The 12,834-nt window shown below is 49.7% G+C and overlaps 1 protein-coding gene across 1 annotated transcript in view; it reads right to left on the minus strand.

Annotated features, from left to right (window-relative positions):
- LOC133547957 (integrator complex subunit 6-like) overlaps positions 1-12,485 on the minus strand; it is a 28,322-nt gene extending 15,837 nt beyond the window's left edge. Inside the window, exons 1-4 of the mRNA XM_061893423.1 lie at positions 12,396-12,485; positions 8,897-9,081; positions 183-308; positions 1-118 (exon numbers count right to left, since the gene is read on the minus strand). The exon at positions 1-118 is cut by the window's left edge and continues 34 nt beyond it. Coding sequence (XP_061749407.1) covers positions 1-118; positions 183-308; positions 8,897-8,915 — 263 coding nt within the window. The 5' untranslated portion in view covers positions 8,916-9,081; positions 12,396-12,485. The remainder of the gene's footprint in view (positions 119-182; positions 309-8,896; positions 9,082-12,395) is intronic.
- Positions 12,486-12,834: the final 349 nt, after the last annotated feature.

Here is a 12,834-nt window from a genome sequence, read left to right on the forward strand (position 1 = left end):
TCGGGGACGGGCCAGTGACCAATGGGAACGCCGGTTTTGGGATTGGGCCGAACGTATATGAGCTTGTGGCAGCAGTGCCAAGGCTGAGGGCCCAACTTGAGCGACTCGGCCGCAGCGTCTGCATGACATCGTGGAAAATGAGAGGCTTCTAAACCACACACCCGCCAGTAGACAGCACCCACCTTCCAGCGGGGGAGGGTCCGGCCCCGTTTTCTCAAAGTTAATGACCACGCCGCTCTGAATCTTCTGGACCAGGGACTCCAGACACTGATTCAACATACGCTGGGAGAACACGCTGTACGAGCGTCCTGCAAGCAGACACTCCCATTAAGAACTGTACGAGCGTCCTGCAAGCAGAAACACTCCCACTAAGAACTGTACGAGCGTCCTGCAAGCAGACACACTCCCACTAAGAACTGTACGAGCGTCCTGCAAGCAGACACACTCCCACTAAGAACTGTACGAGCGTCCTGCAAGCAGACACACTCCCACTAAGAACTGTACGAGCGTCCTGCAAGCAGACACACTCCCACTAAGAACTGTACGAGCGTCCTGCAAGCAGACACACTCCCACTAAGAACTGTACGAGCGTCCTGCAAGCAGACACACTCCCACTAAGAACTGTACGAGCGTCCTGCAAGCAGACACACTCCCACTAAGAACTGTACGAGCGTCCTGCAAGCAGACACACTCCCACTAAGAACTGTACGAGCGTCCTGCAAGCAGACACACTCCCACTAAGAACTGTACGAGCGTCCTGCAAGCAGACACACTCCCACTAAGAACTGTACGAGCGTCCTGCAAGCAGACACACTCCCATTAAGAACTGTACGAGCGTCCTGCAAGCAGACACACTCCCACTAAGAACTGTACGAGCGTCCTGCAAGCAGACACACTCCCATTAAGAACTGTACGAGCGTCCTGCAAGCAGACACACTCCCACTAAGAACTGTACGAGCGTCCTGCAAGCAGACAGACTCCCACTAAGAACTGTACGAGCGTCCTGCAAGCAGACACACTCCCACTAAGAACTGTACGAGCGTCCTGCAAGCAGACACACTCCCACTAAGAACTGTACGAGCGTCCTGCAAGCAGACACACTCCCACTAAGAACTGTACGAGCGTCCTGCAAGCAGACACACTCCCATTAAGAACTGTACGAGCGTCCTGCAAGCAGACACACTCCCATTAAGAACTGTACGAGCGTCCTGCAAGCAGACACACTCCCATTAAGAACTGTACGAGCGTCCTGCAAGCAGACACACTCCCACTAAGAACTGTATGAGCGTCCTGCAAGCAGACACACTCCCACTAAGAACTGTACGAGCGTCCTGCAAGCAGACACAGTCCCACTAAGAACTGTACGAGCGTCCTGCAAGCAGACACACTCCCACTAAGAACTGTACGAGCGTCCTGCAAGCAGACACACTCCCACTAAGAACTGTACGAGCGTCCTGCAAGCAGACACACTCCCACTAAGAACTGTACGAGCGTCCTGCAAGCAGACACACTCCCACTAAGAACTGTACGAGCGTCCTGCAAGCAGACACACTCCCACTAAGAACTGTACGAGCGTCCTGCAAGCAGACACACTCCCATTAAGAACTGTACGAGCGTCCTGCAAGCAGACACACTCCCACTAAGAACTGTACGAGCGTCCTGCAAGCAGACACACTCCCATTAAGAACTGTACGAGCGTCCTGCAAGCAGACACACTCCCACTAAGAACTGTACGAGCGTCCTGCAAGCAGACACACTCCCACTAAGAACTGTACGAGCGTCCTGCAAGCAGACACACTCCCATTAAGAACTGTACGAGCGTCCTGCAAGCAGACACACTCCCACTAAGAACTGTATGAGCGTCCTGCAAGCAGACACACTCCCACTAAGAACTGTACGAGCGTCCTGCAAGCAGACACACTCCCACTAAGAACTGTACGAGCGTCCTGCAAGCAGACACACTCCCATTAAGAACTGTACGAGCGTCCTGCAAGCAGACACACTCCCATTAAGAACTGTACGAGCGTCCTGCAAGCAAACACACTCCCATTAAGAACTGTACGAGCGTCCTGCAAGCAGACACACTCCCACTAAGAACTGTACGAGCGTCCTGCAAGCAGACACACTCCCACTAAGAACTGTACGAGCGTCCTGCAAGCAGACACACTCCCATTAAGAACTGTACGAGCGTCCTGCAAGCAGACACACTCCCACTAAGAACTGTATGAGCGTCCTGCAAGCAGACACACTCCCACTAAGAACTGTACGAGCGTCCTGCAAGCAGACACACTCCCACTAAGAACTGTACGAGCGTCCTGCAAGCAGACACACTCCCATTAAGAACTGTACGAGCGTCCTGCAAGCAGACACACTCCCATTAAGAACTGTACGAGCGTCCTGCAAGCAAACACACTCCCATTAAGAACTGTACGAGCGTCCTGCAAGCAGACACACTCCCACTAAGAACTGTACGAGCGTCCTGCAAGCAGACACACTCCCACTAAGAACTGTACGAGCGTCCTGCAAGCAGACACACTCCCATTAAGAACTGTACGAGCGTCCTGCAAGCAGACACTCCCATTAAGAACTGTACGAGCGTCCTGCAAGCAGACACACTCCCATTAAGAACTGTACGAGCGTCCTGCAAGCAGACACACTCCCACTAAGAACTGTATGAGCGTCCTGCAAGCAGACACACTCCCACTAAGAACTGTACGAGCGTCCTGCAAGCAGACACACTCCCACTAAGAACTGTACGAGCGTCCTGCAAGCAGACACACTCCCACTAAGAACTGTACGAGCGTCCTGCAAGCAGACACACTCCCACTAAGAACTGTACGAGCGTCCTGCAAGCAGACACACTCCCACTAAGAACTGTACGAGCGTCCTGCAAGCAGACACACTCCCATTAAGAACTGTACGAGCGTCCTGCAAGCAGACACACTCCCACTAAGAACTGTACGAGCGTCCTGCAAGCAGACACACTCCCACTAAGAACTGTACGAGCGTCCTGCAAGCAGACACACTCCCACTAAGAACTGTACGAGCGTCCTGCAAGCAAACACACTCCCATTAAGAACTGTACGAGCGTCCTGCAAGCAGACACACTCCCACTAAGAACTGTACGAGCGTCCTGCAAGCAGACACACTCCCATTAAGAACTGTACGAGCGTCCTGCAAGCAGACACACTCCCACTAAGAACTGTACGAGCGTCCTGCAAGCAGACACACTCCCACTAAGAACTGTACGAGCGTCCTGCAAGCAGACACACTCCCACTAAGAACTGTACGAGCGTCCTGCAAGCAGACACACTCCCACTAAGAACTGTACGAGCGTCCTGCAAGCAGACACACTCCCATTAAGAACTCTATGAGCGTCCTGCAAGCAGACACACTCCCACTAAGAACTGTACGAGCGTCCTGCAAGCAGACACACTCCCACTAAGAACTGTACGAGCGTCCTGCAAGCAGACACACTCCCACTAAGAACTGTATGAGCGTCCTGCAAGCAGACACACTCCCACTAAGAACTGTACGAGCGTCCTGCAAGCAGACACACTCCCATTAAGAACTGTACGAGCGTCCTGCAAGCAGACACACTCCCACTAAGAACTGTACGAGCGTCCTGCAAGCAGACACACTCCCACTAAGAACTGTACGAGCGTCCTGCAAGCAGACACACTCCCATTAAGAACTGTACGAGCGTCCTGCAAGCAGACACACTCCCACTAAGAACTGTACGAGCGTCCTGCAAGCAGACACACTCCCACTAAGAACTGTACGAGCGTCCTGCAAGCAGACACACTCCCATTAAGAACTGTACGAGCGTCCTGCAAGCAGACACACTCCCATTAAGAACTGTACGAGCGTCCTGCAAGCAGACACACTCCCATTAAGAACTGTACGAGCGTCCTGCAAGCAGACACTCCCATTAAGAACTGTACGAGCGTCCTGCAAGCAGACACACTCCCACTAAGAACTGTATGAGCGTCCTGCAAGCAGACACACTCCCACTAAGAACTGTACGAGCGTCCTGCAAGCAGACACACTCCCACTAAGAACTGTACGAGCGTCCTGCAAGCAGACACACTCCCACTAAGAACTGTACGAGCGTCCTGCAAGCAGACACACTCCCACTAAGAACTGTACGAGCGTCCTGCAAGCAGACACTCCCATTAAGAACTGTACGAGCGTCCTGCAAGCAGACACACACCCACTAAGAACTGTATGAGCGTCCTGCAAGCAGACACACTCCCACTAAGAACTGTACGAGCGTCTGCAAGCAGACACACTCCCATTAAGAACTGTAAGAGCGTCCTGCAAGCAGACACACTCCCACTAAGAACTGTATGAGCGTCCTGCAAGCAGACACACTCCCACTAAGAACTGTACGAGCGTCCTGCAAGCAGACACACTCCCACTAAGAACTGTACGAGCGTCTGCAAGCAGACACACTCCCACTAAGAACTGTACGAGCGTCCTGCAAGCAGACACACTCCCACTAAGAACTGTACGAGCGTCCTGCAAGCAGACACACTCCCACTAAGAACTGTACGAGCGTCTGCAAGCAGACACACTCCACTAAGAACTGTACGAGCGTCCTGCAAGCAGACACACTTCCACTAAGAACTGTACGAGCGTCTGCAAGCAGACACACTCCCACTAAAGAACTGTACGAGCGTCCTGCAAGCAGACACACTCCCACTAAGAACTGTACGAGCGTCCTGCAAGCAGACACACTCCCACTAAGAACTGTACGAGCGTCTGCAAGCAGACACACTCCCACTAAGAACTGTACGAGCGTCCTGCAAGCAGACACACTCCCATTAAGAACTGTACGAGCGTCCTGCAAGCAGACACACTCCCACTAAGAACTGTACGAGCGTCCTGCAAGCAGACACACTCCCACTAAGAACTGTACGAGCGTCCTGCAAGCAGACACACTCCCATTAAGAACTGTACGAGCGTCCTGCAAGCAGACACACTCCCACTAAGAACTGTACGAGCGTCCTGCAAGCAGACACACTCCCACTAAGAACTGTACGAGCGTCCTGCAAGCAGACACACTCCCACTAAGAACTGTACGAGCGTCCTGCAAGCAGACACACTCCCACTAAGACTGTACGAGCGTCCTGCAAGCAGACACACTCCCATTAAGAACTGTATGAGCGTCCTGCAAGCAGACACACTCCCACTAAGAACTGTACGAGCGTCCTGCAAGCAGACACACTCCCATTAAGAACTGTACAAGCGTCCTGCAAGCAGACACACTCCCACTAAGAACTGTACGAGCGTCCTGAAAGCAGACACACTCCCACTAAGAACTGTACGAGCGTCCTGCAAGCAGACACACTCCCACTAAGAACTGTACGAGCGTCCTGCAAGCAGACACACTCCCACTAAGAACTGTACAGAGCGTCCTGCAAGCAGACACACTCCCATTAAGAACTGTACGAGCGTCCTGCAAGCAGACACACTCCCACTAAGAACTGTACGAGCGTCCTGCAAGCAGACACACTCCCACTAAGAACTGTATGAGCGTCCTGCAAGCAGACACACTCCCACTAAGAACTGTACGAGCGTCCTGCAAGCAGACACACTCCCATTAAGAACTGTACGAGCGTCCTGCAAGCAGACACACTCCATTAAGAACTGTACGAGCGTCCTGCAAGCAGACACACTCCCACTAAGAACTGTACGAGCGTCCTGCAAGCAGACACACTCCCATTAAGAACTGTAACGAGCGTCCTGCAAGCAGACACACTCCCCATTAAGAACTGTACGAGCGTCCTGCAAGCAGACACACTCCCACTAAGAACTGTACGAGCGTCCTGCAAGCAGACACACTCCCACTAAGAACTGTACGAGCGTCCTGCAAGCAAACACACTCCCACTAAGAACTGTATGAGCGTCCTGCAAGCAGACACACTCCCACTAAGAACTGTACGAGCGTCCTGCAAGCAGACACACTCCCACTAAGAACTGTACGAGCGTCCTGCAAGCAGACACACTCCCATTAAGAACTGTACGAGCGTCCTGCAAGCAGACACACTCCCACTAAGAACTGTACGAGCGTCCTGCAAGCAGACACACTCCCATTAAGAACTGTACGAGCGTCCTGCAAGCAAACACACTCCCACTAAGAACTGTACGAGCGTCCTGCAAGCAAACACACTCCCACTAAGAACTGTACGAGCGTCCTGCAAGCAGACACACTCCCACTAAGAACTGTACGAGCGTCCTGCAAGCAAACACACTCCATTAAGAACTGTACGAGCGTCCTGCAAGCAGACACACTCCCACTAAGAACTGTACGAGCGTCCTGCAAGCAGACACACTCCCACTAAGAACTGTATGAGCGTCCTGCAAGCAGACACACTCCCACTAAGAACTGTACGAGCGTCCTGCAAGCAGACACACTCCCACTAAGAACTGTATGAGCGTCCTGCAAGCAGACACACTCCCACTAAGAACTGTACGAGCGTCCTGCAAGCAGACACACTCCCACTAAGAACTGTACGAGCGTCCTGCAAGCAGACACACTCCCACTAAGAACTGTACGAGCGTCCTGCAAGCAGACACACTCCCACTAAGAACTGTACGAGCGTCCTGCAAGCAGACACACTCCCATTAAGAACTGTACGAGCGTCCTGCAAGCAGACACACTCCCATTAAGAACTGTACGAGCGTCCTGCAAGCAGACACACTCCCACTAAGAACTGTACGAGCGTCCTGCAAGCAGACACACTCCCACTAAGAACTGTACGAGCGTCCTGCAAGCAGACACACTCCCACTAAGAACTGTACGAGCGTCCTGCAAGCAGACACACTCCCACTAAGAACTGTATGAGCGTCCTGCAAGCAGACACACTCCCACTAAGAACTGGTACGAGCGTCCTGCAAGCAGACACACTCCCACTAAGAACTGTACGAGCGTCCTGCAAGCAGACACACTCCCACTAAGAACTGTATGAGCGTCCTGCAAGCAGACACACTCCCACTAAGAACTGTACGAGCGTCCTGCAAGCAGACACACTCCCATTAAGAACTGTACGAGCGTCCTGCAAGCAGACACACTCCCACTAAGAACTGTACGAGCGTCCTGCAAGCAGACACACTCCCATTAAGAACTGTACGAGCGTCCTGCAAGCAGACACACTCCACTAAGAACTGTACGAGCGTCTGCAAGCAGACACACTCCCACTAAGAACTGTACGAGCGTCCTGCAAGCAGACACACTCCACTAAGAACTGTACGAGCGTCCTGCAAGCAAACACACTCCCATTAAGAACTGTACGAGCGTCCTGCAAGCAGACACACTCCCACTAAGAACTGTACGAGCGTCCTGCAAGCAGACACACTCCCATTAAGAACTGTATGAGCGTCCTGCAAGCAGACACACTCCCACTAAGAACTGTACGAGCGTCCTGCAAGCAGACACACTCCCACTAAGAACTGTACGAGCGTCCTGCAAGCAGACACACTCCCACTAAGAACTGTACGAGCGTCCTGCAAGCAGACACACTCCCACTAAGAACTGTACGAGCGTCCTGCAAGCAGACACACTCCCATTAAGAACTGTACGAGCGTCCTGCAAGCAGACACACTCCCACTAAGAACTGTACGCGTCCTGCAAGCAGACACACTCCACTAAGAACTGTATAGCGTCCTGCAAGCAGACACACTCCCACTAAGAACTGTACGAGCGTCTGCAAGCAGACACACTCCCATTAAGAACTGTACGAGCGTCCTGCAAGCAGACACACTCCCATTAAGAACTGTACGAGCGTCCTGCAAGCAGACACACTCCCACTAAGAACTGTACGAGCGTCCTGCAAGCAGACACACTCCCACTAAGAACTGTACGAGCGTCCTGCAAGCAAACACACTCCCATTAAGAACTGTACGAGCGTCCTGCAAGCAGACACACTCCCACTAAGAACTGTACGAGCGTCCTGCAAGCAGACACACTCCCACTAAGAACTGTACGAGCGTCCTGCAAGCAGACACACTCCCACTAAGAACTGTACGAGCGTCCTGCAAGCAGACACACTCCCACTAAGAACTGTACGAGCGTCCTGCAAGCAGACACACTCCACTAAGAACTGTACGAGCGTCCTGCAAGCAGACACACTCCCACTAAGAACTGTACGAGCGTCCTGCAAGCAAACACACTCCACTAAGAACTGTATGAGCGTCCTGCAAGCAGACACACTCCCACTAAGAACTGTACGAGCGTCCTGCAAGCAGACACACTCCCACTAAGAACTGTACGAGCGTCCTGCAAGCAGACACACTCCCACTAAGAACTGTACGAGCGTCCTGCAAGCAGACACACTCCCACTAAGAACTGTATGAGCGTCCTGCAAGCAGACACACTCCCACTAAGAACTGTACGAGCGTCTCTGCAAGCAGACACACTCCACTAAGAACTGTATGAGCGTCCTGCAAGCAGACACACTCCCACTAAGAACTGTACGAGCGTCCTGCAAGCAGACACACTCCCACTAAGACTGTACGAGCGTCCTGCAAGCAGACACACTCCCACTAAGAACTGTACGAGCGTCCTGCAAGCAGACACACTCCCACTAAGAACTGTACTGAGCGTCCTGAAGCAGACACACTCCGATTAAGAACTGTACGAGCGTCCTGCAAGCAGACACACTCCCATTAAGAACTGTACGAGCGTCCTGCAAGGCAGACCACACTCCCACTAAGAACTGTACGAGCGTCCTGCAAGCAGACACACTCCCACTAAGAACTGTACGAGCGTCCTGCAAGCAGACACACTCCCATTAAGAACTGTACGAGCGTCCTGCAAGCAGACACACTCCCTCTAAAAAGGCCCCCTATAGGCGGACAACAACATTGTCATGACAAGACTGAGTGAGTTTACCTCCCGTGACTTCGCACATTGGCGTGATGGGCGAGTCGTCAGACGGTACGCCTCCGATGGGATCGGGTTCCACCGAGGCGTGGCCTGGGATGCCGCAGCACGAGTGCAAAGAGGCGCTGGTCCCAGCGGAAGGGCTCCTTGGTCAGCTCGCTGCCTGGCAGGGGCGTGGTCAGAGGGAGGTGGAGCTGGAGGAATATAATAATGATGATGTCACTTCCCAGCACGGGAAGTGTGCCTCATGGCCAGAGTAAACAATTCTTGAATAATCACACTCACTGCTGACTGACATATCAAAGAATGCAGTAGTTTTCACCTTCAGAACCAGTACGATGTATAGATTGTTTTAAAGCACTAGAAAATGCATCTTCCATAGAAATTTATTGGGAGAACTGAAATGCTAACAGTTAGCACACTGGACAGATAGCGTCAAGTAACGGAAATATGAGCCAAATGAGCTAAAGAAAAAGTTGGCATGTGCTTGCATACAGTTAGCATGAGTGACATACCAAAATATATGACACTGACGGGTGCCTGCTAAAAAAATATATCATGCTAATATTAGCATTCTCAAATGCTAAGCAACCCGTGTCAAGTAGCAAAATATACAGCTACCTGAGTTGTTTTTTTTAAATGCTGGCATGCACCAAGTACCAACATATGACTGAAGTGTATACCTACAATTGGCTAAAAAAAAAACCCTTAGCATGCTAACAGGTAACATTTATCAAGCAACAAAATGTTTGACGCCGTGTTGTACACCTGCAAAATTAGCCATAACACTAGCGTGCTAATATTACAAGACTAACAATTACACCACAGGCCATTACAAAATTAGGTAGGGCCACATAAGGCTCCGGGGCTGCGATTTAGACACCGATGGCATATCCTAAAAGTGTCCAGTTTTTGTGTAATCTAAATGAAGTTTCCTGGCAGACTAAGGTAATAAAACACACATGCAGTGTTGTGGTTCCATGACATGGGTGGTAAGATGTAAACATGGCTGACCTGGTCTTCATAGTAATAAAACACACATGCAGTGTTGTGGTTCCATGACATGGGTGGTAAGATGTAAACATGGCTGACCTGGTCTTCATAGTAATAAAACACACATGCAGTGTTGTGGTTCCATGACATGGGTGGTAAGATGTAAACATGGCTGACCTGGTCTTCATAGTAATAAAACACACATGCAGTGTTGTGGTTCCATGACATGGGTGGTAAGATGTAAACATGGCTGACCTGGTCTTCATAGTAATAAAACACACATGCAGTGTTGTGGCTCCATGACATGGGTGGTAAGATGTAAACATGGCTGACCTGGTCTTCATAGTAATAAAACACACATGCAGTGTTGTGGTTCCATGACATGGGTGGTAAGATGTAAACATGGCTGACCTGGTCTTCATAGTAATAAAACACACATGCAGTGTTGTGGTTCCATGACATGGGTGGTAAGATGTAAACATGGCTGACCTGGTCTTCATAGTAATAAAACACACATGCAGTGTTGTGGTTCCATGACATGGGTGGTAAGATGTAAACATGGCTGACCTGGTCTTCATAGTAATAAAACACACATGCAGTGTTGTGGTTCCATGACATGGGTGGTAAGATGTAAACATGGCTGACCTGGTCTTCATAGTAATAAAACCACACATGCAGTGTTGTGGTCCATGACATGGGTGGTAGATGTAAACATGGCTGACCTGGTCTTCATAGTAATAAAACACACATGCAGTGTTGTGGTCCATGACATGGTGTAAGATGTAAACATGGCTGACCTGGTCTTATAGTAATAAAACACACATGCAGTGTTGTGTTCCATGACATGGGTGGTAAGATGTAAACATGGCTGACCTGGTCTTTATAGTAATAAAACACACATGCAGTGTTGTGGCTCCATGACATGGGGTGGTAAGATGTAAACATGGCTGACCTGGTCTTCATAGTAATAAAACACACATGCAGTGTTGTTGCTCCATGACATGGGTGTAAGATGTAAACATGGCTGACCTGGTCTTTATAGTAATAAAACACACATGCAGTGTTTGTGGCTCCATGACATGGGTGGTAAGATGTAAACATGGCTGACCTGGTCTTCATAGTAATAAAACACACATGCAGTGTTGTGGCTCCATGACATGGGTGGTAAGATGTAAACATGGCTGACCTGGTCTTCATAGTAATAAAACACACATGCAGTGTTGTGGTTCCATGACATGGGTGGTAAGATGTAAACATGGCTGACCTGGTCTTCATAGTAATAAAACACACATGCAGTGTTGTGGTTCCATGACATGGGTGGTAAGATGTAAACATGCTGACCTGGTCTTCATAGTAAAAAACACACATGCAGTGTTGTGGTTCCATGACATGGGTGGTAAGATGTAAACATGGCTGACCTGGTCTTCATAGTAATAAAACACACATGCAGTGTTGTGGTTCCATGACATGGGTGGTAAGATGTAAACATGGCTGACCTGGTCTTCATAGTAATAAAACACACATGCGGCAGTGTTGTGGTTCCATGACATGGGTGGTAAGATGTAAACATGGCTGACCTGGTCTTTATAGTAATAAAACACACATGCAGTGTTGTGGCTCCATGACATGGGTGGTAAGATGTAAACATGGCTGACCCTGGTCTTCATAGTAATAAAACACACATGCAGTGTTGTGGTTCCATGACATGGGTGGTAAGATGTAAACATGGCTGACCTGGTCTTCATAGTAAATAAAACACACATGCAGTGTTGTGGCTCCATGACATGGGTGGTAAGATGTAAACATGGCTGACCTGGTCTTCATAGTAATAAAACCCACATGCAGTGTTGTGGTTCCATGACATGGGTGGTAAGATGTAAACATGGCTGACCTGGTCTCATAGTAATAAAACACACCATGCAGTGTTGTGTTCCATGACATGGGTGGTAAGATGTAAACATGGCTGACCTGGTCTTCATAGTAATAAAACACACATGCAGTGTTGTGGTTCCATGACATGGGTGGTAAGATGTAAACATGGCTGACCTGGTCTTCATAGTAATAAAACACACATGCAGTGTTGTGGCTCCATGACATGGGTGGGTAGATGTAAACATGGCTGACCTGGTCTTCATAGTAATAAAACACACATGCAGTGTTGTGGTTCCATGACATGGGTGGTAAGATGTAAACATGGCTGACCTGGTCTTTATAGTAATAAAACACACATGCAGTGTTGTGGTTCCATGACATGGGTGGTAAGATGTAAACATGGCTGACCTGGTCTTCATAGTAATAAAACACACATTGCAGTGTTGTGGTTCCATGACATGGGTGGTAAGATGTAAACATGGCTGACCTGGTCTTCATAGTATAAAACACACATGCAGTGTTGTGGGTTCCATGACATGGGTGGTAAGATGTAAACATGGCTGACCTGGTCTTCATAGTAATAAAACACACATGCAGTGTTGTGGTTCCATGACATGGGTGGTAAGATGTAAACATGGCTGACCTCGTCTTGGACCCCCGCACTGCTGGTCAGCTTGTTGCCGTCGGTGATGGCAATGATGATGGCGGGCTCAAGGAAGAATGGGTTCCTTCCTGCAAAAGACAAATGATTCAAGCTATTTGGTTTGTAGCGCATGTGTCCAGGCTCATAAACACATGATGATGGGGACTGCTGGTCACCTTCTCTGCCAGAGCAAAAGAAGAAGGCAGACTTTAATCTAGCAAGACTTGTATTCTCTTTGTACGTGCGTGTAGTGACACTAAAAGGTATTTTATTCTGATCATGACCCGGTTTTAAAGAAGCCACATGTCCCCAATCTCAAACCCCCACTGAGGATTTGAATAGTTTGTGATGTTAAAAACAATACAGTACAGTAGAAAATGCAGTTTTGACTCTGATAACACAAAGCTGACTGGCAGGCTACTTTTTTGTGTTTTTAAAA

The sequence above is a fragment of the Nerophis ophidion genome, unplaced genomic scaffold, assembly GCF_033978795.1.
Source record: "Nerophis ophidion isolate RoL-2023_Sa unplaced genomic scaffold, RoL_Noph_v1.0 HiC_scaffold_294, whole genome shotgun sequence".
Classification (NCBI taxonomy): Eukaryota; Metazoa; Chordata; class Actinopteri; order Syngnathiformes; family Syngnathidae; genus Nerophis; species Nerophis ophidion.